The following is a 25,507-nucleotide window of genomic DNA, read 5'->3' as shown; positions in this document are numbered from 1 at the left end:
GCATTACTCTTGAAAAGCTTACTATATATTTAAGCTGTGATATTTAAACCATAGATAAAAAATACATAATAAAACACAAAGTATATAATCATTTGTGAGGAAAACAGGGTATAAAACTTTTATTGGTGACAATTGACAATTAGCATCAATTCATATGTGAATACTTTATTATTCTTAGGCAAAACAAATCTATAAAAGACAAGTTTATTGCCCCTGATCTGTTAGACATATATCATTATCAAAAATGCCCTACTTAAAGTCACATTGTTAGTAACAATTTCATACAAATTCTATTTGAGGTTGAATCTACAATTCGGAGAAATTAATGAACTACTTGTTTTCTGAAGCACAATAAAAATTAAATGTGTCATGGTTTTATTCCAAATACAGCTTAATGAATAAAGATATTCTGAAGGGTAATAAGTATTCAGAATTTCAATATTTCATTTCCTAGGCTTATCACTTTCTGGCTCCCTGGTCCTTGTATCATTTCACTCTAAAGAAAGAGTATAACTGCAAAGTTTAAATAGAAAACATGATACATAATAAATTGATAACATGTTTAGACATATTTGGATCATATATTAAACATCAATCCTCGTATCACATACAGTACTTTTCCTGCATATTTGTGACACTTCTTTGGATAAAGACATTTATTCGTTTTTATTTTATGTGTGTGGGTATTTTGCCTGTGTGTATATGCACCATGCGCGTGAGTGTCAGAGAGGTTAGAAGAGGACATTGGGTCTCCTGAAACTAGAGTTATAGATGGTATTAGTCACCTTCATGTTGAGAATTGAACCTACGGATTCTGCAAGAGCTGTTACTCCTGTCACTGAGCAATCTCCCCGGGCCCTATTCGTGACATTTATAAGTAAGGACTTTACCTGTAACACTTGCTTTTTTTTTTTTTTTTTTTTTTTTTGGTTCTTTGAGCTAGGGGGATCGAACCCAGGGCCTTCCCTAGGTAAGCGCTCTACCTGAGCTAAACCCCCAGCCCCAACACTTGCTTTTTAAATATGCTGACATTCTTTCCTCCATTCTATGAAAGAGAAAAAGTCCACATTAAGACACAGAAACAATGGGTTTAAAATCACAAAGTACAAAGTATGACTACTTCCTAAGTAATTATCTCACAGGAGACCTTCAGTACACTAAAACCAAACTAAAACAAAAACAAAAAAACATTACAGTAATATTTACAAAATGTTATTGCAAAACAGAACTGGGTATATGAACTAACAAATAGCTAATCCTAAGGGAAACATATTACTAAACACTGATAAATTCACATTTTAACATTTCATTCTTGATTAAGTGGTAAAAGTACTTACAATCCTGTACTGAATATGGCAAGTACATCCCCCTAGTTGATTAACATACAAATAAATTAAAAAATCCCCCTACTCTACAAAATCACATTATAGAACAATTCGATATTTTCAAAAGTGACATCTCATTCTGGTTTTCTAGTGCCACTAATAGTAGGTATTTCGTGGTCAGTCTCCTTTGCAGGTTCAGCCATGTCTTTATATCTCTCTCCACGATGTTTTTCCAGGTATGGACCCCAGTTTGAAGCTGGTCTACAGCATTTTATGATACGCTGAAGGGCAAGGACAACAAAAAATCTTGGTTTAGAATTTAAGTGCAATCATTCATTTTCAAAAAGCAAATATTAAACTACACTTTTATTGTAAATGCCTTTGTTAAGAAGAATGATATAACAATCACAGAAAAGCAGTGAGCTTGGGAGTCTTATGAAAGAGTTTGGTGGGGGAAGGATTGAGAGGGGAGGAACAAGGACACAAGAAGACCTACAGAGTCAACTAAGAGGGGCAATGGTAGATCACTGATACTGGGCCACCAACCAGGGAGCATGCCTGGGAGTTGGACCTGGCCCCCTACACATTTGTAGCAGATGTACATCTTGGTGTTCATGTGGGTCCTCTAACAACTGGAGCAGGGCTGTTTTGGTCTCTATTGCCTGCCTTTGGATCCCTTTCCACTACTTGAACTGCCTCATCTTGCCTCAGTGGGAGAGGATGTGCCTACTAGTCTTTTGGTGACTTGATGTGCCAGAATCGGTTATTATTCAAGGGAGTCTTCCCTTTCTCTGATGAGAAAGGGAGGGAGTAATGGTGGGGAGTTTCAGAAGGGCAGAACAGGAGGGTAGTGACTGTGATTATAATGTAAAGAAAATTAATTAATGAAAAAAGAGAAGTGGTAATAGCTTAAACAGTATCTAACAATTGTAACCATATAAGTTACTATTAATTAACTATTAATAGAATTATCCTAACTGCTAAACCAAAAATAATGAATGATTTCACAAAAAAGACATATGACTGCAATGGAATAATATTGTCCCTAAAGGCAGCTTTCTTGTATTCATTTCAGTCCTTGTCACAGAAAATCTGATGGAAGCTAAAATATTGTGCACTGGAACATGTTTCAAAATCAAGAAAAGGGAGTTCCAAATACCTAACCACTTATTTACATCTGTTCTTAGATGAGAACAGGAATTTACTAAAATTAAGTTTTCAAAGCCTATCTTGTCAGTGTAGACTTGATCAACTCTATCACTGTAGGCCTCTGTGGAAGAAAATGAATCGAGCTATAAAGGATACAAGACAATTTCCAAGGCTAATTCAATTAAATACACTATTGGAATCTGTATTGCAGACATATGAAGATTAAAAAGTAAATATTACATATAGAAGAAGCAAATGAGTCATTTCCTTGTTGATATCTATAAGAATAACTGTACAAATAAATTCAGAGATAATTGTTATGTCCCAAAGAGTGCAATAGGGCTTGAGGATACAGGAACAAACTTTTACAAGGAACTTACAGTAAAATACAAGTAGATGCCAATATAATATTTGGCATATGGTAATTGTATATGTATACAATTAATCTGTATTTTCTTGCAAGTACTTATATAAAATAAAATTTAAATGTGCTTACCTGAAGGATGTTTCCTTCAGCCTGAACTATTTTTATGATCCCCATAATTGGTATCCAAATAATGCAGAAAATAATCATACACCATCCGAGAGCAACTCCCCAGTCAGGATATGGAATATCAGCATACTCAGGTCTGTGAAATTTCACCAGTGACCAGACTAGAATTGCCTAAGAAAGGAAAGAATTAAAAAGACCAAAAGATTGGACTTTGTGTTGCAAATGAGTCATAATTTGATATCTATCAAAATATGAAGTTATCATTAAGGAAATGATATGGGTAACAATAGAATGCATTATAGAGTTTTCTCAAAGGTAAATAAACATTTACATCCAACAATCCTCTTTTGCGTACATATACAAGGACATTAAACCTTTAGCTTGGTTTCATTTTATGCCACAAGCTAGCCAGCATTTATATGAAAAATCCAGTGAGATGCACAAGTATACTTTTCTTTCCCTCTTTAACAGCTGTTATTTATTTGTTGTACAAGATACAACTTTCCCCCACTCCAATCCCCCACACCGTAACTCAAATTTAAACATGTAGTACCAGCACATTTACTAAAACACAATTCTCTCCTAGGCTCTTCTTGAGCAAGAAAAGAAGTTCGATATTAGTACAAGAAGTGTTGCAAAAAATCTGAGATTAATCTGAAATCTAAGTATTCAAGGGATAGAGGCAAGACGAGTTAAAGATAATGCTCAGCTATATACTGATTTCAGGGCCAGCCTGAGGTACAAAAGAGCCTCCCTCCAAACAAAAAAAGTAATAAAATTACTTTCAATCAGCAATTCTCAACCCATGGGTTTCGACCCCTTTGAGGGTCAAACAACCTTTTGACAGTGGTTGCCCAAACATTGGACAACACAATTATTTACATTATACTTCATAACATTGGCAAAATTTTAGTTATGAAGTAGCAATGAAATTTTCTCATTGGGGATCAACCACAACATGAGGTATATTGAAGGGCCGCAGTGTTAAGGTTCTGGGACTTAATTTGTGACTTATAAAGGTATATTTTACTGCTAAACTGATACACATTCACATGCATGCATGTGTAACCCATGCGAAAAGAAGAGAACCAGTCAGAGTTGGCAGGGGAATTGCTTAGAACAAAGTACAATCATACATTTAAAGGTATGAGGTAGACTATCGATACCAAGTTCATTGTATACTGTTACTTACAGACAACAGTATAGGAGTGATGACAAACCAACAAGCTCTCCACCAAAGCCAGAATAGCCATCTTTTTGCTCCAATCATCATTTCTATATCTTCAATGAACCTATTTCCTCTAAAGAGAAAATATCAGATGATGAGCCCTTTCTTCACAGCTTCCATAGGATTATCATACAAATTATTTGTCTTCATTTAAACACCGTACTAAACTGCAACGGCGAAGCATATACCTGGATCCCATTTCATATTGTACTTCATCAATAATATCCTTGACTCAATAGCTTGCATTTTACAACTGTATATGCAGTTATAAATAGGATGATTATATAATCTTAATGAAAATGAATCAAATGATAGTGGGTAAGACATATAAACAAATCAGCAGTCACCACTTACCATAAATCCAGATGATTCCTGCAATTTCCAAGATGGCAGCAATTAAGATCCCCCATCCAGCACAGAAGTGATCAATCAAATGAACCCAGTAAATTCCAGCCTACAAGGAAACAAAACAAAAACAACACTCAACACGATTTACAATTACACTGTAACTACAATTTTGGTGACATATCCAAATAAAAAATATATTTAAACAATATATGAAAAGTATGTTTCAAGTATAAATTCAAATATGGTTTTAATTGTCTAAAAATCAAAAGATTTTTTAATAATATAAGACTGGCAAAATGTTATCATTTAGAACAGTTGATATAAATGGCATATAGTATCTATGAGCTCTGTAATAGGTAACAAGAAAATACTCTTTATAATCAATTTGTTACTTGGAAAATTGTCATTATTGGGCTTCCTTCTCTGAAAACTATGAACTATCAAAATTACAAAGGAGAAAATGACTGAAATTTGGAAAACATCCATCCAAATAGAAATTGGGCCTGTCCAAAAAGGACCCACTTGAACCTTAGTATTTTTGTTTAAACTTAAAAGTATATTCGATTAGTATTTGTATTTGTCTACAGAAGTTAAAAGCTATACTGTACCTGAGTCACACAGACGAGACCAAGGAGAAACAAAATCAAGCAGCATCCCAAAGTTATAGGAATCCTCATGCGTTTCATTGCTTTGGGAAACAAATCTTGAATTGTTGTTGTAATTGTTTCTAGAGGACGGGGAAATTACATTTCAGCTTAGTAAGACTATCAGAGAATTCAATTTCTATTAATTGAATTTACACAAATCAGCTGAGAGTACACTTTTGGCATTGTTCTTTTTTAACAGTCAATAAAGTCTTCTCATAGTCACCAGGTTTACTTCCCAGCAGAGAGAGAGGAAGAGAGAACAAATAAACAGAAGGGCTGAGAAGGAGAGAGGGGGAAGAAAAAAGAGGGAGAGAAAGAGGAAAGAAGGGAAGAATAGAATGTCCATGAAACATATTTTTATAAAATTAAAAAAATATATAAACAGAAAGATCTATAATAAATATATTTGACATTTTTGAAGGCTTTGGACCTTAATTTGTCTTATAACAGAATAAAGTAATAAAATGGGTTATATTATACAATGATATAAAAATTATTTCAAATGTTCCAGGTGCCTCTTTTAGGGAAATTTCTTTTGTGTACATAGAATCATATCTGTGGGGAGTTATTTCACCTGTGTGGGTATCAGCCACAAATGGGACATCTATATCACAAAGCTACACACACACACCAAAGCTTAGGGACCATCACAGAAGACAGGGCAGAAAGATGTTAAGAGCCAGAGGTCATGCAGACCTGGGAGCAAAAGGGTGTCTTCTAGTCACGACAGAAATACTGCACTCATGAACTCACAGCAGCTCTAGTTGCCTATGCAAAAACAAGCCAGTCAACATTCCAGCATCATGGTGTGGGGGAGGGGCATGTATTCTCACATTTAACTGAAAAGTTAATGACAGTTGATGACCTCTAGAGGAGAGTAACAGTTTTCTGTGAAGGTGTGGCAGTTGGTCTATGGTCCAGTAGATGACCCCACACGCACTATGTATATGGGTAGGACAAATTGGAGTCAGGGCTTATTAAAGAAAAAGAATATGGAGGTGATGTGGGAGGAGTCTGGTTGAATATGATCTAAATATGTTATACAAAATTCTCAAAAAATTACTAAAAGTGTATTTTCAACCTTTTTTTTCAAATTTTCTTGTTGTGTACCTTTAGGAAATTTCATTTATATACACAGAACCAACCATACATAAAAAAGCATTCATTGCATGAAATTTGCATTTTTATGTGTGAGTATATGAAAATACATGTGTGGGGTGTGTGTGCACATGTGTGCTGCATGTAAGTGGGCAGAGGGAAGTCTTAAGTGCTTTTCACCTTGTTTTCCTGAGATGGGATTTCTTACTGAACCTGGAGTTAACAAATAGACTCTACTAATGAACCAGTGAGGCCCGAAAGAATACTACAGTCTCCACCTCTCCAGCCTTGGGATTACAAGACTGTGCCACCTTGCCCAGACTTTATAAAGATATTGGAGATCAAAGGTAAGGTCATGCTAAAGGCATGCAATGTGCAGAATTTTTTAAAAGATGAATCAAAATACTAGTCAATGGGATCATATATTGTATAATAGAATAGATCCATGATAAAAAATAGCATATATACCATGAAACTTCAAATTTATATAAAATATTTAAAATTATCCTATTGATATATATATATGCATATATATATATATAATGCCTGTATGAATAACTCTTTCACACATGTGGATGCATACACTCATGAAACAAATAGAACACTAACAATTATGGTGGTTGCCTCTACAAAAAAAATGATGAGAAATATATTAGTGTTTTGTTAAAGTTCTCTCAAGCAAGAATCAAGTTTTCAGGGAGAAATGAGGTTGTCCAGGTACAGAGGGCAGAGAAGAGAAAATGGTCATTTTTACATTGCTTGGTATAGTGTGCACTAAATTAAGAAACAAATACAAAACTCTGAATAAGGGCACTGGAAATGACCCCCTCCAAAATATCTATCTGAACCAAATAGAACAAAGCATTTCTGCGTCAAGTAAAGAAGTATATTATACTTTTATTTATTCAATTTTTAAATTAAGGTAATTTGTAAATTTCATTCTGTTAATAGTTGCTAAATAGATGTGGTATGGTATTGAATGATATTGAAACAGGATGGTTTCAAGTACAGGAAACAGGAATAAAATATCAGTTCTTCAACACTAAAAGTTATTACTTACCAATAGAAGCAAATTGAGAATCCAGACCCAATGTTAAAAGCATGAAGAAAAATAATATCGACCAGAATGGACCACCTGGGAGTTGAGCTAGTGCTTCCGGATAAGCAATGAATGCCAAGTCAAATCCTAAGAAAAATGTGGGAGATTTTAAATTAATTGCCAGGAAAATTTAAACATTTGAACATTTTCAAAGGAATATACTGCTAAAACCTCATCATGATTTGATAATGCAATTCATGACATATCATCTTTGTCTTTACCTATTGACTTATTAAAAGGTTTTACTGGTGGCCAGAGACATGGTTCACTGGGAGAGTGCTTGCCACTCAAGCATGATGATCTGAGATCAATCCCCAGAGCCGGTGGTGGAAGGAGAGAATAGATTCCTGGATGTTGTCCTTTGACATCCACACAAACACTGCGGTGTGCATATACCTGTACTCACTCTATCTTTCCTCTCATACAGTAATAATAAATAAATATTGAATTGTCACACTAACAGGAGTGTGTGACATAAATTAAGCTGCTAATACAAATTCGTTTCATGAAAGTTGTTTGAGAATTTTAAACCTTTCATTATTTAAATGTTATTTCAATTTGTGTGTGTGTGTGTGTGTGTGTGTGTGTGTGTGTGTTCATTCATGCATGAGTTCAAGAATTCAAGGGCTATACCATACTGTGCACACTGAGGTCTGAGTACAGCCTTGAATGTTGGCCTTTGCTTTAAATCTTGTTGAGATATGGTTTTTTGCTTGTTTTCTCTATTGTTTATTCCTGGATAGTTGGCCCATAAATGAGGGTTTTCTTATCTTTGCCTCTTGTCTCTCCATGTTCTGGCATTTTCACACTAAGCATAGGCTCTTGCAGAAATTTGGGAGATTTGAACTCACGTCCTTGTGCTTACATAGTAAGCGCTTTTACCCAGTTAGCCACATAGCCAGACTGTAGTCAACTGATTAACATGAGGTGTGGTAGCACACACCTGTTATCCCAGGACTTGTGATGTGGGAAATAGGAGGATCAGGAGTTCAAAATCATCCTCCACTTCATACTGAGTTTCCCAGCCTGGGATTCATGAGACCCTCTCTCAAACAACAGTAACCAAAAGATTGGTGACAAAGAAGAACATATTTCTTAAATGACAAAAATGTACATTAGTTCACCTCATTCTAGAAAATAAAAGGAAATAAAATTGAAATATGTACAAAACTAAATGTATAAAATTTTTGTGGTGGTTGTTGCTTTTGGAGATAGGGTCTTTCTACATAGCTTGGCTGTTCTGGAACTTGCCATCTCAGACTGACCTCAAACTCAGAGAAATCTGCCAACCTTTGCCTTTCTAGGACTGGGACCATATCATGCCTAGCTGGAATGAATTTAGTCTTTCACCGTCTTACCAAATTTTTACCCAGAATAAGTATGAGTAATACTATTTCAGTTTATAGATAACCTGCAATATTGTATATACAATAAAGTCCTAGATAGAATCACATTTTCGGCTAGATGTTACCCTTAAAAGCAATTTTTCTATGTGACCCTCAGTTTTAAGTCCTTTCAGTTTCTGTACCGTCCCAGAGTACTGACATAGAGTCCATAGCATTAGCTTTTAAACTAGCTCTATCACTTTCTAAATACTTACATGTGTGCAAGACAAAATGTTTCTGTGATTCAGTGCACTATGAAGAAATGAACACTAAATGATCTCCAAAATCCCTTCTCAAACAGGGATTCAGCTATCATTCTCCAACATTTTATAGAATATATTACATTATGCTAAATATAGAATAAAATATATTATACTTAATATGTAATAAAAGTTTCAAAGGGGTTCCTACTTAAGGAATCCTAGAATTGTTTTTCTATTGGTCTTATAGCTGGACAATAAGCATCCCTGAACTATTGTCCTTAAGGTTAGAACAGCTTTTAATCAGATTCCTCGAAAGCTGGACACAATTTTGCACTGGATCACTTGACTCTTCCTATTATATGTTTAAAAGTTCAGATCCAATACTGTTAATTGCATATGGGAATATTTGGTCGTAATAATTTCCCTCATATAGCATAGAATATCCTTACAATAATACCTGAACCTTGTAATTGTGGGTTGAGTGATTTGTTTTAAGAATTAAAATAAATACAGAAAAATAACTTCTTTTTTCTCATTTCCTTTAGAGAAGGTACCATGCAGTCTCAGCTGGCCTCAGTTTCTCTCAGTAAATGAGGCTACTCTTGAATTTCTAATCCTCCTATCTCTACTTCCCAAGTGCTGAGATTACATGCATATAATAGCACATCTGGTTTATGACAATCTAAAAATAAAACTAAGGGCATTGTGCATGCTTGGCAAGCACTGTACCAACTGGAATATGTTCCCAACATCATGTCTTCACAATAACTGTTCCATAAAATACTCCTGCCTATCCAGATCCTTTAGGAGCCATTATATTTAAATAATGTCAAATGAACTGAGAAAATACAATAACTCTAATCTTAGGTAGAGACATCTATAATTATACTAGAGCTTTAAAAGTGAGTTATATTTAATTAATCTGACTTGGTATCATCCAGAATTATATACCTGATTTTACAACTTGAGAGACTTCCTTTCCGGAGATATGAGCCATGTGTCCCAGAATAGAAAAAATGGCGAATCCAGCAAACACACTAGTGAGGCAGTTGGTCAAGCAAACTATAATGGCATCAGAGTAACAATTGTTGTTGAACTTGTTGTAAGATGACAGAGCCACTAGGCCACCCCAAGCCACAGAAAGGGAATAAAATATCTGAGTGGCAGCATCCTTCCAAACCTGTAAGAGAAAAAAAGTTTAAAAGTTTAAAACATACACACTTAAATTTAATTCATATAAAAGAATTCATGAGTTAATACTAATGTGTATTATAACATATGGAAATGAATGCTTAAATGTCAACCGTCTAGGTGAACAAAGCAATAGTAGGAGTCTTTTAATGTCTTCAATGCGTTTCTTTCATGCTCCAGTAGTAACTGACTCTGACTTTGGTATCTATGCTTTCCTCATGTATTTATTACATGTGTTTTTTTTCTTTTTTTTCTTTTTTTTTTATTAACTTGAGTATTTCTTATATACATTTAGTGTTATTCCCTTTCCCGGTTTCCGGGCAAACATCCCCCTCCCCCCTCCCCTTCCTTATGGGTGTTCCCCTCCCAACCCTCCCCCCATTGCCGCCCTCCCCCCCACAGTCTAGTTTTTTTTTTTCAAGACAGGGTCCTGCTGTGTTCTCTGGCTATCCTGGAACTCACTCTGTAGGTGAGGCTGACTTCAGACTCAAAGATCTTGGTTAGGTCCCCAGCTCCAAAAAAGAACAAAAAAAAAAAAAAAAAAAAAAAAGATCTACGTGCCTCTGCCTCCTAGTGCTGGGATTAAGGTGTGTATCATCACTGCCTAGCTACTCATCTTTAGTTTTAGTTTTGAATGTTTAGGGTTCATAGAGGAATTATCTTGCTGCATGTAAATTAATACAATTGGCCTCTGTAGTTCAGCATTGTGATATTTAACCATTATCGAAAAGACCCATATAGAATTTCAATTTGATATAATTTTATCTCTGTAATTTTAAAATTAGAGACTGGGGACAAGTTCAAGTGGTTTGATCAAAACTATGTCTTTCTTAATAGACATGCATATATGAGAATTCTGAAAGGGAAATGGGTGGACAAGGATGTTTGGGAGATAAGCAGTAAGAGTGGTTGTCAGCATGCATACATATGTACATATGCAAAACTATAAAATATAATACACTTTAAAAATTAAACATGTCATTTTAGTCATTTTCAACTTCTCTATGCCCCACTGTAAATATTATAACTTATCCTTTCTCCTGTTAACTGATACTAGGTTACTTAATAATGTAACTTTGAACACTCTTGTACATATCTCCTGCTTATGTAGGTGAGGATGCGGAATATCAAAGGTAATATGCACCCTCTCCTTTATTGAATATTGCCAGGTCATTCTCTAGAATCTCCACTAGTTGTCCCTCTCACTAGCTGAGATGAGAGAGGTCCTATTCCTAATCTATTCAAAGATTTGAATCTTTGCCTTTGGATACAATATCAGTCAAAAGGGAAACTTTGTGTATGTAGATTTCAGATAACAGAGCTGATTTATATTTGACCAAAAAGTAACCTTTCAATCCTCTTAACACCATATTGGTCAGTGGAAGGCAGGTTGAATAGCATGACTGTATGTGAATAACAATTCTGGTTTTAGAATTAAAAAGAATAAATTTACATCCCAACCATTCATTCATTGTTTCTTCAATTTAGCCTCTTTAACTCATTGGTAAGTATGAATAATAACAGTAACATTTAGAAAACTGTGTCATAGTAGCTATAATGTAATTATGAGATATGAACATATAGTTATTTAGTTTATTATATGTTTTAAAAACAATTATTTTTATTTGACGATTATTTCAATAGAAGCAAATATCCTAGGGGGTAAATATTACTGATCTTCAAAATGCACATTTTACGATAGATTATAGCTTGTCTATATGAAGGGAGATGAATATGTGGGTGGATACAAAGATATATGCATACAGAGAGACACGCATAGACCAAGATAATTTCATTTATATATAACACAGTCATGTATAAAAAATACCCTTATTTTGTTTGTTGTAGTCCATCTTAGGAAATAAAGATCATGTTTTGTTGGTTTCTGAGCCTCTGTACTTGATATGTTATGCAAGAATATGTGATTTAAGAGGAGCTGAGGTGAATGAGTCATATCAGTGTTGGGAAAGAATACTAATCTGAGAAAAACTATTGTCATCACCAGTAAACCCTAAAAACATGGAATGTGGTCATTTGCTATGGGGAGTGGAGAAGTAAGAGGACTAAATTGCATGGTTCACAAGGAGCTTTAAATGCAGGTCTGATTCCTTTTTAATAATAGAGACACAGAAACAGAGGCAAATATAAAATGCATATGAAAACTTCAAAATAGTTTCAAAGTAGTATAAAACCCAGGTGTTTGAGGCTTATAAAAAGCCACTTAAACATAGCAAAAGGGCTTTTCATCTGGGATCCAAGGAAAATGGAAGGTGTACTTCTTAGAGAAAACGAACTATTTGATGATGTACCATCAATAGTTAAAATAATTGTACACCAGCCCACATTTACATGAGTTTTCTATTTGTTCAGTATATTATTTTATAATGTTTAATAATGTAACAGGAAAAATGGTCTTCTAGTTGGGAATGGATTAGTAAAAAAGGTTAAAGAGATACAGACTAAGACTAATTAAGAAATGCATTAAGATGCCCTGAGGATACATCAAATTTTCTTAATCTCCAAGAGTATAAAAATAAAATATCATAGTTCTAAAGTAATTAGAACTGTTGAGGTTAATGATGGAGTGAAAATTATCAGCACTTAAAAGTAACCAAACTCAAATTTACATTTCAATTTTTCAAAAGATAATAATAGATTTCCACGAGGCAGAAACTGATCAACTTGAGGTTGGTTACCAGAAACCAATGAGATACAATGATTGGATAAATATTTGATTTATAAATATTTAAAAAAGAAAACTTCAATGTCTGGATGTCAGCATAGTTTTTATGTAAAAGACAATAGAAATCTAAAACTATCCATTTTGGATAGCACCGCTAGTGTGACAGGCAATATTAGCACAGTTATTTTCTCTCTTTCTAAATTTTGATATAAGATTGAGATTAATCTCAATATGTGTCAAGAATGTGATGTAACTACTCATTGGCTCTATCACCAGAAGCATAGTAGCTGTGTGTGCTTACTTTTAATACCCATCACAATTAAAGCTGTAAAACATTTTATGTGCCCGTGATACACAGTCACTGTCTGGAAATTGACTAAATTTAGAAGAGAGTTATTCAGGACCAGAAAGACAACTCTGTGAACAGAAGCACTTGCTGCTAAGTCTGATGATCCACGGCCCATGGAGACAACATAATGGAGAGGGACTGACTCCCAAAAATTGCCCCCTGACTTCCATATGTGCACCATGTTATGTGCACCATGTTATGCCCCCAACATACAAAATAAATAAATTATTTACAGGAAAAGTTTTTCAAACTTATATTTGAGACATGTGTTTCTGTTTCTAATAGAAGCAACAGTTTTATTTCTTGATTATGTAATCCATGTAAAGTTTGTCTTCTGACTCTATAATCCACTGAGCAAAATTTGCTTTTACTGCTAATATATTAACTTTTTAAGGTAGCCAAATATATACTAGACCATCAAACTTTCTCTGATATTTTTAACACTACTAAAAATTTGTCCAATAATTCCCATAATTCTAGCTGTCAATTTATAGGTTTTAGTGTATGAAATATTCTTTTATTTAAAATACTAAATCCCCCAAACTCTTGGCCAAATAGAATAAGTTACATTAATACAATGAGTTTTAAGATTATTGCTAAACATGATCTTACTTCCAATGAAGAGTAGAGGTCATTATATACATTAATTAGAAGTCCTAGTGGGTAGAAACTCTAATCATTTAACTGATGAATATATATATATATATATATATATATATATTCAAACTTCTTATTTTGGCTTTAAGTTTTAACTTTTTAGGTAATTTTAAATCCAAATTAAGTCTTACCTCAGCTTCTCTGAGTTTTGTAAAATTTGACTGCGCTCCAATGTAATATGAAATGCCTTTTGATGCACCCTCCAAAGTTGCACCTCGTATTAGTAGAATGAGAAGGACCACATACGGGAAAAGAGCTGTAAAATATACCACCTACAGAACAGAACAATTCAAAGTTAACGCCTCTTTAACATCATGGTATATAATTTTCTATGAGCAAAATTAGTAGCCAGTGAAATAATTTACTCCAGATTTCAAAACATAGGTAAGTCCAATGATATCAAAACAACTTAGCCTAATTTCCTTTCTCTGCTCTTACCACTCCAAAAAAATGAATCCACTTTTTAATCGCTATGATGCAGAGAGCACTAATTCTAAGGTTCATGCTGTACACAATCAATATATAAGCAATGATCACTTGGGATCAAGATGGAATGCTAAGAGGATCCTTAAAAATGTCTGAGGGGACTAAATGTTTCCTCTCAGTAAACATTTGTGCTGGGACAGGAAATGTAAAACTAGTAATATTATTATATTCAGTGCCCCAAGTTAATGTAAAATATCTTCCAATACATGTCCAGATCTCATGACAGCTTTACTAAGCGAATACAGAGAATGCGGAACACTTAGTATGTAAAACTAGCATTAAGAGAGGTTATTACACACACATAGCACAGTGCTCCCATCTTAGATAGCACAGGCTTCCAAATGAAGAGACTGCTCTTGAGAATTGCTATACAATAATATGTAATATCCTATGTTTGATAATATGCCCAAAGAGATGATTTAAATAAGTCACCCACGAAACCAATAAATATCAATTGTCTGATTAATTCTCTTTTAATAGACTTTTGTAAGAAAACTTATTGCATCATAAAAGGAACCAAGGGTTTCAAAGCTGTACAAATGGAGCATATAGTAAAGGTTCCATGGGCTTTGAAATATGTGGAGTCCTTTTTCAAGGAAAGCACACATGTCTATGCATTCACATTCTTCAGCATGCAGGAGGACAGCAATAAGTGTTTATAATTATTGCTGCCCTTCAACTTTTAGACAACATTATTCTGGTCAGTTAAAAACATCTAAAATTACAACATTTCTGGGTAGTATGCAATTCTTCCCAGGAAAATATTTTTTTTCAAACTGGTATAAGTTGCAGCTGGCTCTCTAACTTTTTCAAAACATGAGGAGGAAAAGATTTTTTTTTCTTCAGAAGAGGACCCTTCAATGACAGAGAATATTCTTACTCCATTGGGAAAGACTAGTTCAAAGAGGTAGTTACATATTTTCTATGTCTTCCCATGAAGCTATTATCCTAGGAAACATTCTACACAAAAGATCACATCATTCAAGCTGCTTATTGCCCAATCATACTCTCAAACCCCAGAATGCCATCTAAACTAATAGGCTCTGAGTTTTAAGCAATTGTCCAGTGCCTACATTAATTTTTGTTTTGTTTTTAGCAATACCAATGAATATATATATATATATTCACATTATTCAACATGCATATATATATGTATATATATATATATGCTTAAAAATACAATGTCTTATGCAGAAAGGCTTTCAAAGATTTGAATGTTCCTTTTTAGGAAGTTGACTGTCAATATTATATGAAAATCCATTTATAATATTTGATGGAACTACAATGAAATTGGATAGTGACTGCATCACTAAGGTGACTTCCACTTACCTTGCCAGAGGATTTGATTCCTTTAAACAGTGCTGCTCCAACTATGATCCAAGCTAGAAGAAGGCAAAGTGCTAAGTACCACACAATTACGCCAGTTTCATCCATTCCACTTGACCTCCGAAGCGTCACTTTACTGAAATATACAAAAGCTTTTATAAGCACAGAATCAATTATCGTTGCTTTTTAAAATGGGCTTTGTAATGTGTTGTATCCAAAGGGAACCTCAGAGTGTTGTATCTTAGTCTTGTAAACCTTTTATTGATAGACAATGTTGTATGAAGAAATCAATATTATTCCTTCAAAAGTCAGGTTTTGAACTTCAAAGTTACCCAAAGGCAGTCCAGATTTCAAATAACTGAAATAAAGCTTTAGTCATGTTTCCTGCCAACATTTTAATCTCCTCTATGCAAAGAAATTAAACTTTATCTGGTAGCTTCCTATGACTCAATATGAGATTTTGTCAAAATAATCCATTAATAAGACTTTTAACATTGTACTATGTATGTACTTATTCAAAACTTATACATATGATCACATTTAAATGACATGATTCTTGATATCATCAATGATTTTCTGTAAAATTCAACTATTTCCCACAGTAACGTGTGGATCTATAATATTAGGCCTGAAGCTAGAGAGATGGTCCAAAGAGCGTATTCTACTCTTCCAGAGGTCTTGAACTTGGTTCTTAGCGTTCATATCAGGTGTCTCACAACCACCTATAACTCTGGCTCCAGGAAAAACAGATTCCTTTGACCTTTGTAGGTACCTATACTCCTGCTCTCTCTCTCTCTGTGTGTGTGTGTGTGTGTGTGTGTGTGTGTGTGTGTGTTTTGTGTCTCAAGTTTTTAGCATGGTATTTAGAAACATTTAACAATTCAAAATGTTAAAGCATCATGTTAGAGAAAACATTATTGAGCTTCCTCAAAAAAGCTAAAATATTTAAGTAGCCATCATATCCTTTAGCAAACCCCACTGGTTTGTTTGTGTTCAATAGAAATGGTATCAGGATGTCTAAGAGACAATTACACTGCCAAGTTTATCACAGCACTATTCATAAAAGTAAGTACAAATAAACTTGTGTCCATCAAATGATGAATGGATAAATAAAATATATGATACACACACACACACACACACACACACAACACCACAATACTATTACTCCTTATCTATAACCCCCTCAGTCTGTATAAAGCTACCTGTATGCATGTTTTCAGGACTGAGTATTTAGTATTGGACAAGCAGTTGCCATGTTTGGTATGCTCTTTCCTGAGGAAGATGGCTTCTTCTGCTCCCAGCATTCTTCACTTTCCTATCATATTTTGTGTACAGTTGAGGTCATATGAGCTTTTCTTCCTCCACTTCAGTATGTCAATTGGTGTCCTCCTTGTTCAGCTCATGTTTGAGTGGTCATGTCATTGGCACTTTCTATGTGTAGCTTTGGATTTTACTACAAGACACAATCTCATAGCAAACTGCCTGATCCTTTTGCTTTTACAATCCTTCAACCCCCTTTCCGCTCCTGAAATGTTTCCTGAGCCTTGAATGTGGAAGTGGTGATTGACATTTAAAGATTTGTTTATTTTATTTTATGTGCATAAGTATTTTTGCCTCTCTATGTATATATAAATATATGCATGCCTAGTTCAGTGAATACTAAAATAGGGCATTGGATCCCCGGGCACTGGAGTTACAGGGAGTTGTGAACTACAATGTGGGTGCTGAGAACCTTGATCTGGTCCTCTGCAAAAAGAATGAATGTTCTTAATCTCTGAGTCATCTTTCCAGACCTTAATTGCTTATCATTAGAATTTGCTTATTATATTAAAATTTTCTATTGTGCGTGGATGTGTGTGGATGCACATTCCAGTGCACATGGGTGGAAATGAGAGGACAACTTTCAGGACTCAGTTCCCTCCTACAACATTGTGGATTCCAGGTATCGAAATGACAACATTTGGCTTGGCAGCAGGCACCTTTATGTGCTGAGCATTCTCATAAGCTTTATAATTCCCTAACAATAACATTTAACTGGTAATTATTAATAAGCCATTACTTACAGTGTTTCATGCACTGGATAACCAACTTGTAAAAGGTACATTGTCAATACTGAGCTAACTTTTGAGGTCATTTCAAACTCACCAGGGAGAGGTAACCATTTGAATCATGTGAAGTATTTATCTGTTATAGTTCTCCTGTCTTTATGTGAGTTAAAATGGGGCGGGGGAAGGGGGAAGGTATATTGGTAAACAGACACATGGTCAATTCACAATATATACTTGTATTAAAACTATAGAATAAAATGGAGGGAAAGAACTGACAAATATTTCATTACGTTTCATAAAATCTTTCAATAACACATGTATTAAGAAGTCAATCAGTACTTACTCCCAATACTGTTCACTGGGAAGTTGTCCTGGCCGAAAAACTTCAGTACCATTCAAACAGGTGAAGTTGTTGCTATTTACCCAGCTTATATTCATAAACATGTCTCCTCCTGTGTCTGTGCTCACACGACAGCCAGTTACTAAAAAGACAGATATATAAATAAATAAAAGATATAGATAGATAGATAGATAGATAGATAGATAGATAGATAGATAGATAGATAGATAGGAGTGTGTGCTTAATTATACAATATTTTTCTGTGGAGAAAAAGATTTTAATAGAAAATACTTAAGTTTGTATTTAAATCATTACTTGGTAAAGGTAGTATAAACAAATTACAAACAAAATAAAGCATGTTCCACTCAATACATCAAATCTTCTCTATGACCAAGCTGGTAATATCAGCTACTCATTTAAACTGTGATCATACTTATAGTAATAACTGCTGTAGAATAACAGTTATTTCAGTTAAGATTTAGTACTTAACAGAAACTTTAGAAAGGACACATAGCTAACCTTTATACATGTTCTGACCTCTTTAAACCCTTCAAAAGCATTAACGCTTCTTAAGTTAAGTTACCTCTGATTGGTATGGATAATCCCAAGAGTAATATCCTCCAGTATTAATATTACTTTATCTCATATTGACAGCACCCACATTTTACTGTTACAATTTATTGCTATTAAAGATAGCACTTTAAAAGAAAACCTACTCTCCAATTTCTTGCTATATCCTGCTTAGAATTTAGGCTTAGAAGAGGTTCTTCTAGTTGTGATCTTGCCTTTCATAAAAATCATACTGAAATGTTAGAAAACGATTTAATCATTTAAACTTTTTTTTGCATATAGCAGAATGAGAAATATCCAATTTTAAAAATTGTAATAAATAAATAAATAAGAAATGTAAATAAAATTACCCAATACAAAATAATATAGCAGAATGATAAGGTTAGCAATATTTTAAAAGTTAAGCCAATGAAATTTACCTATTGGTTTTCTGCTACAGTTATCGTCTGCCCAAGAAGAAGAACAATTAGCCCATGGCAGTACACTTTGAAAAGAAGCAAATAAGTAGTAAAGACTGTAGGCAATGATGACATTATAATAAATTGTCACAAAAATGGATATCAGGACCATCGTGATTCCCACACCTGGAAAAAAGAACAATTAAAAAAAGTGAAGTTTGTTTTTTGCTGATCCATGGAAAGAGTTGAGCACAATTTCCACAAAATATCCACAAAAGCTATAATAAATAAAAAGGCTTTTTCACATAACTCTATCTTGTAACTCAGAAACAGTATATCTGGGATGGAGGCATGTCACCCTCTCTATACCTTTCTTCAAAACTTGAAAAGAATTTATTTTCATTATTTTTAATTGTATTTGTGTGCATGCACACCTGTGAGTATGCGCATGCAAAAGCAGGTGCCCAAAGAGTGCAGACACACTGGATCCCCGGGAGGGGGGGTTAAAGGAAGAGCCTGCAACATCCATCATTGGTGCTGGTAACCAAACTTGGGTCCTCTGGAAGAGCAGCAAGAGCTCCTAACTGCTGAGCCATCTCTGCAACTTCTTCCCAAAGGTAAAATAATTTTGATGCTTGGCTCTTGGCAAATGCTTTTCAGATTGTGAGAAAGGTTACTACAGCTATGCCTTGGGATTGGAGCGATAGCTCACTGATTAAGAACGCTTGCTGCTCTTCTAAAGTGTTTGCTGAAGCTATAGAGGAGTATGAGGTGATTGCCAGTACCTCTGTTTTTTCTTCTTTTAAAATAAGCATGTTGCAATAGAGTACACCTAACATCCTACCACCAAGGAGGTAGAGACAAGATCTGTACAGTGCTTCCTGTCCATCCCTTCCAGCAAAACAATGAGCTCCAAGTTCAATGAAAGACCATTTCAAAGTAATTAAAGAAGATATATAACCTTGACCTTCGCCCTCTACATGCATGCACATACACATACGCATGCACACAAATATGTGCATGTGTATGCATAAAATATATACAAAAAAGCAATGCCGTCTTTGACTTACCATGTCAATTTTGTATTTTTTTAATAAAAAGAGAAAACCATGTGGTGTTTTTTATGTACTATGTGGTGTTTGAATTGCATGTATTGTGGAATCAATTAATCTTCAAATGGGCAAGGACGTTACTTCGAGTGATTATCATTTTAGTGGTCAGAATACTTACTATCCACTGTGTGAGCTTATGAGGTTATAATATATGAATATAATATATTGTTATCAACTAAAATCACCATGCTGTGATTCATTAATTTTTTGATTCTCCAATTTATAGATATATATGTTAGCTCTCTCAAAATTTTTTTCTTTATTTCCCACACAGGGTTTCTTTGTGTAGCTCTGCCTGTCCTGGCAGTTGTAGATCAGATTGGCCTCAAACTCAGAGATATGCCAGCCTTTGCCTACTGAGTTCTGGGATTAATGGCACAAGCCATTATTCTCTGGAAAATGTATTTCTCTTAACTATAAGCATATAGCTTATGCTTTTTGACCAATAGAGCTTCCTCCTTCTTATAAACTTCTGCATCTGAGCATTCTGTGTTCAGCTTCTAAAAGATAAATATATCATAATTTTAAACTCTCTTTCCTTCTGCAAATTGTAAACTGTAATATGTGCATCTAGACCAGTATGTCTCGACCTTCCTAATGCTGTGACCCTTTAATACAGTTCCTCATGTTGTGGTGACTTCAAACTATAAACTTATTTGTGTTGCTACTTTATAACTGTAGTTTTGCTACTTTATTAATTGTAATGTAAAACAATTTGATATGCAGATGACCTTAGGTAGCCCCACAGATAAGGAACTACTGATGCAGACCAACAACCATGATGATAAAAAGTCTTAAATACGAACCTTGAAACAGTGGCAAAACCCTCCAAACTGAAACCGGACCTAAGCTAGCAAATTGTCCCAGTGAACATTCAAGGAAGAACAAAGGCAAGCCAGCCAATGCTAGCATAATTGCATAGGGTATCAAGAAAGCACCTGAAAAGCAAAAACATAAATATACTATTACATTTGAAGCTCTAGCGGGGGGGGCACTTTGACAAGTAGCATAACATTTTAAAGTGTCCTAATACAGTAGAATTGAAGTGATCTGGTTTGAGGTACAAAATATATTATTTTTAGTGAGAAAATCCTGAATTGTATTAACTGTTTCTCATTAATCAAATTGGAATGGAAATGTTACCTCATGAGGTTACTATGATTACTAAAAACAAAAGTGTATAAAAAGTCAGCCAGTGTTGCTGAGAGATCAGATGTTGTAGAGCCAGATAAATATATATTAAATTGCTGGCTCTATCATTTATTATTTATTTGACCTAAGGAAATTTTGCTAACCTATGAACATTTCATTCTTATACACTGAAAAGTAATACCAACTCATCAGTTTCTGTTAAGAGTTCCAATGCTGGGCCTTTGGCAGTTGCTAATCAAATTTAATAATTTATTAATCAAACAGTGGCAACACTGCAAGCACGTACAATGTTTTCAGTGTACGTTCTCCATCCCCTTTCTTTCCTTTCTTTCCTTCTTTCTTTCTTTTTCTTTCTTTCATCCTTCCTTCCTTCCTTACTTCTTTCTTCCTTTCTTTCTTTCTATCTTTCTTAACAATACACGGATTACTTTTTAAACATAGGGTGTAAATCATAAGGGTTAAAAATGCAAATTACAACAATTAAGTTCATAATTTCCTTAATAGTCACAAGTCTCTTCAGTCACTGTTAGTAAGAAATGTATTGGTTTTTTTTAAGAAGACTTATCCAGTTAACTTAAAATACCACAACAACCAATCTTCCACATAAGAACATCCACCCCTGCTCCCCTATTAAACCTTTTGTTTTAACTTTCCTACCATATTTGGGGTATGATGTTGCCCATTAGAATGTTTACCAGACTATAAACTAAAGCAGAGACATAATGTTAAATGTCCTAACCAAACTATCTAGAATTCTTGGTAGCAGTTATTAAAAGCAAGATGGAGCTCAATGAATGGAGACAGGCTTTTAGGTTATGTACACTTCATTTGCTGTTACAAATTTTCCAAATTATTTCCTTGCTATTCATAAATTTTTAAAGCATTTAGAGAATGTAGATTATGTATTACCAAATGATGTGATCTTTAATGTGCCACATTAACTTTTAGAGGAATTAGGAGAAAGAAGGCAATAGCATATGAAAAATAAAATGATTTCATTTGCATTATATGTTAAAATGCTCGATTAATTAATTAATTTCCTAGAAAGTTGTGGTGATTGTTGTGTGAATGTATTATGTCAAGTCACAGGGCATATCTTATCGTAAACACAATTATAAGAAGCTCAAAGGAGCCTTAGGACATAGACACCAAAATGATCGTGATTATTGACTCATTTTCCAGCTAATACTTACATCAAAACCACTACTGGATGACCTAAGTCCTAGATGAGAGAATTTAAGCTACCCACACTTAAAGTGTTTAATAAACAGAGCTCCTTTCTTGAGCCTCTGAGGGCCAGTGTGACTGTTTTAATACACTCAATTAACAAGAAATGTGGTTGAAACATCACCGCACAAAATCCTATTGTGCCAAGAGAAAAATAATTATACTGGCAAAATTTCAAAGGTATCTAATTATGAAATACAGGCACATGTCACCTCAATACTTCTAACAGAGCCTATAAACACAAGTAAGTTAAAATGGTGTAACTGAAAAGTTGTTTCCACATTACTACAATATTGTGCAATTCATTTTTCTTTCAATCTGTGTGTCGCCTTGGTTATTTTCGTGTTCTTATTGAGCCTAGATTAACAATCTACAAGGCATAAAAAGTATTCTTTTGCAACAAAAATCACAATCTTGAATTAAATTCTATTGTATTATATTTATATTCTATGTGGGCAATGGAATTTGAAATACATGTAACTGAATGTTGCAACTTAAATATCTTAGTTTAAACCATAATCTGTTCATACTTAAATTATTAAAATGGCTTGCTCCAGCTAGGCAAACAATTTACTTGAGCTTTTAAAATCCTAGTTGAAGATTATATGGTATCTCAAATTATCTCAGAAGTACTACATGTAATACTTTTATCAAGTTTATATCTGAAAGTTTTCTGAAGCAATTTCTAAGCTTGAGCTAGTAGTTCACAGTTAACTAATATGCGTTTTGCCTATTTCTCATCCTCTGTCCTAACTCAGAGTGTCGTATACCTCTCTTTAACTCATCATATTACATTATATATGTCTGATATTTTAATATATTATATATGTTATATTACATAAAATATAATCTGTTATGCTATATTATATATAAAGAAGTCGTATAACAGCACTAGAATGAAAAGAACAGAAGGAAAAGCCTACCTCCACCATTGGTGTAGGTCAGGTAAGGGAATCGCCACACGTTGCCCAATCCCACTGCATAGCCAACCATGGAAAGAAGATAATCTGATTTTTTGGACCAGTTACCACGCTCCTGATTTTCATCATTTTCACCAACATGGAAGTTCTCAGATGAAGCTGTCACTTTCTAAACAAGGAAAATATCATCAACATCTTCCCTTCTGGTACACACTGCACAGACACATAATTGCAAAAGTCCAGAGAGTTATAAAAAGAGAGGGTGAAAAACTCACGGGGAATTCTTTTCAAAATCAAGAGAGTCCCCACATCTAAGTACAAACAAACCCTGCTTAACCTCTAAGATAAGATTGAGAGCATTCTGAGACAACACTAAGACAATTTCTGCTGGTAGGTAATTTTACATAGACTTTCCTTCTTCGGATTAAAAAAAAATTGTAAGTAGATATTTTCATTCTCCCTTCAGCTAAGATCATCCCAAGTTTAATGTTACAAACATGAAGGCAAACAAAAATAGACAAGTGTCCAATACGAAAGGTTTGAGTATAAATTAGGAAGAGTCAACATTCCTGAGATTATAGCAGGTAACTAAGAAATATCAGATCTAGCTTCTAATTAAATAAAAATCAGTTCATACAGTTTTTAGAGCACACAATCAGTGTGACGAGTAACAGAAAAATAGCAGAGACAAATTTTCCTGTCCCACCAGGTGGAGCAACACTCTCTCTCTCTCTCTCTCTCTCTCTCTCTCTCTCTCTCTCTCTCTCTCTCTCTCTCTCTCTCTCTCTCTCTCTCTCTCTCCTCCCCTCTCCTCCTTGGAGAGGTTCTTTCTAACCCTGATGGCTCTTAGGTATGGGGAATGTCCAGGGTCAGATAAGGACAGTACATTTTGCATTCCCCTGCAGCGCCCCAACCCTGAATTAAAGAGCAGCATTCTCTGGAGTGTTCTCAAAAAAAATTTACAATTAGGTGTCAAAGTTTCCCTCTACCAACAAGAAAGTTGTTTTCATGGGCTTTGTAGAACACACAAACATACTTGAAAAAGAGTTGAAGAAAAAGAAATGTACCAAAATAAAGAATAGCCACAGAAAGCAAAACAAACAAACAGAGGCTCACTCTTCCTCCTTACTTTCCCTTTCTGACCCCCCTATACCACCAGAAACTTCCAGACCCCTACCTCCTTCTGTCTGCACTTGAAGAAGCTCGGGCACTTCAATCTGTCCATGGTTCACTCGCTCCCTTGGCGTGCCTTCGCCTCGCCTCTTCTCACAGTCTGGCTGAGCTTGACGTTGGCAGGTGCACACTCCCCCGTTGCTACCTCCCAAAGTGAGCCACCTTGCCCAGGGGTGGGACCATTTATGGAGGGAAGCTCTCTCCTCCCCCTCCCTGACGCCCAGTCCTTTCAATTACCGGAAGGGACCAAAGCGAGCCTCTGGTTTTTCCCCCAGGTAATCCTGCATGTAGCAATTCCTTGCCCCAGCCCTAGGAAAGGGCAGGGCTGTGAGCAATTGAGCTGCGCAGCCAGAGCCAAAGAAGACTGACAACTTTTGACTCAGAGCTGTGCAGGTGCCTTAGCAATCTTGCCTCCTTTCCTGGATTCCTGGCTTCTTCTAAACCAAACTTCTCAGTCAGGTCTCTGTCCTGGGGCCAAGTGCTGATCTCCCCTGGTGCTGGAGGTAGGAAAGATCCAATCCCCTAGGGCTCATTTTGTTAGCTATGATTTTTGTGAACAGACTAGACGGCTCAGGGCCCTCACATTTCCAAAAGATTTGCCCCTCCCTAAGAAAGCTCTTCATCACCTGGAGCTGGATGCTGCTGATCCCCAGGGAAAGCCCCTGGTGGGCTCGAAATGCCAGTTAAGATAAGATACCCAGCTGCTTCTACCTGAAAAACCAACTGGAATCTATGTCCGAGGATTCCTTTCTCAGACTTGAATAGTTTGCCTTTTTAAGGATTGCTTTGTGAAAATTTCAAAGAAATGAAGCACAAAACAAATTATTGAGCAGGTTTATGGGAAATCTGAACCTTAACAAAAGGACTTCACTCTGAGAGAGAAAAGGCAGGGCCTAG

General features: G+C 35.0%; 1 protein-coding gene across 1 annotated transcript; it reads right to left on the bottom strand.

Annotated features, from left to right (window-relative positions):
* Nucleotides 1-1,279: 1,279 nt before the first annotated feature.
* Slc6a14 (solute carrier family 6 member 14) lies at nucleotides 1,280-24,891 on the bottom strand. Its single transcript, XM_032890299.1, has 14 exons — nucleotides 24,615-24,891; nucleotides 23,441-23,606; nucleotides 20,945-21,076; nucleotides 19,048-19,212; nucleotides 18,062-18,200; nucleotides 15,671-15,803; nucleotides 13,987-14,127; nucleotides 9,927-10,155; nucleotides 7,349-7,474; nucleotides 5,152-5,270; nucleotides 4,550-4,649; nucleotides 4,160-4,269; nucleotides 2,971-3,138; nucleotides 1,280-1,606 (listed from the first exon to the last, which is right to left on the bottom strand). The coding sequence occupies exons 1-14, from the start codon at nucleotides 24,660-24,662 to the stop codon at nucleotides 1,460-1,462; spliced, it is 1,923 nt and encodes a 640-aa protein (XP_032746190.1). The 5' UTR covers nucleotides 24,663-24,891; the 3' UTR covers nucleotides 1,280-1,459.
* Nucleotides 24,892-25,507: the final 616 nt, after the last annotated feature.

This window comes from Rattus rattus, chromosome X, assembly GCF_011064425.1.
Source record: "Rattus rattus isolate New Zealand chromosome X, Rrattus_CSIRO_v1, whole genome shotgun sequence".
Classification (NCBI taxonomy): Eukaryota; Metazoa; Chordata; class Mammalia; order Rodentia; family Muridae; genus Rattus; species Rattus rattus.
Note: the sequence above shows the minus strand (reverse complement) of the source record. Positions and strands in the feature narration are given on the sequence as shown.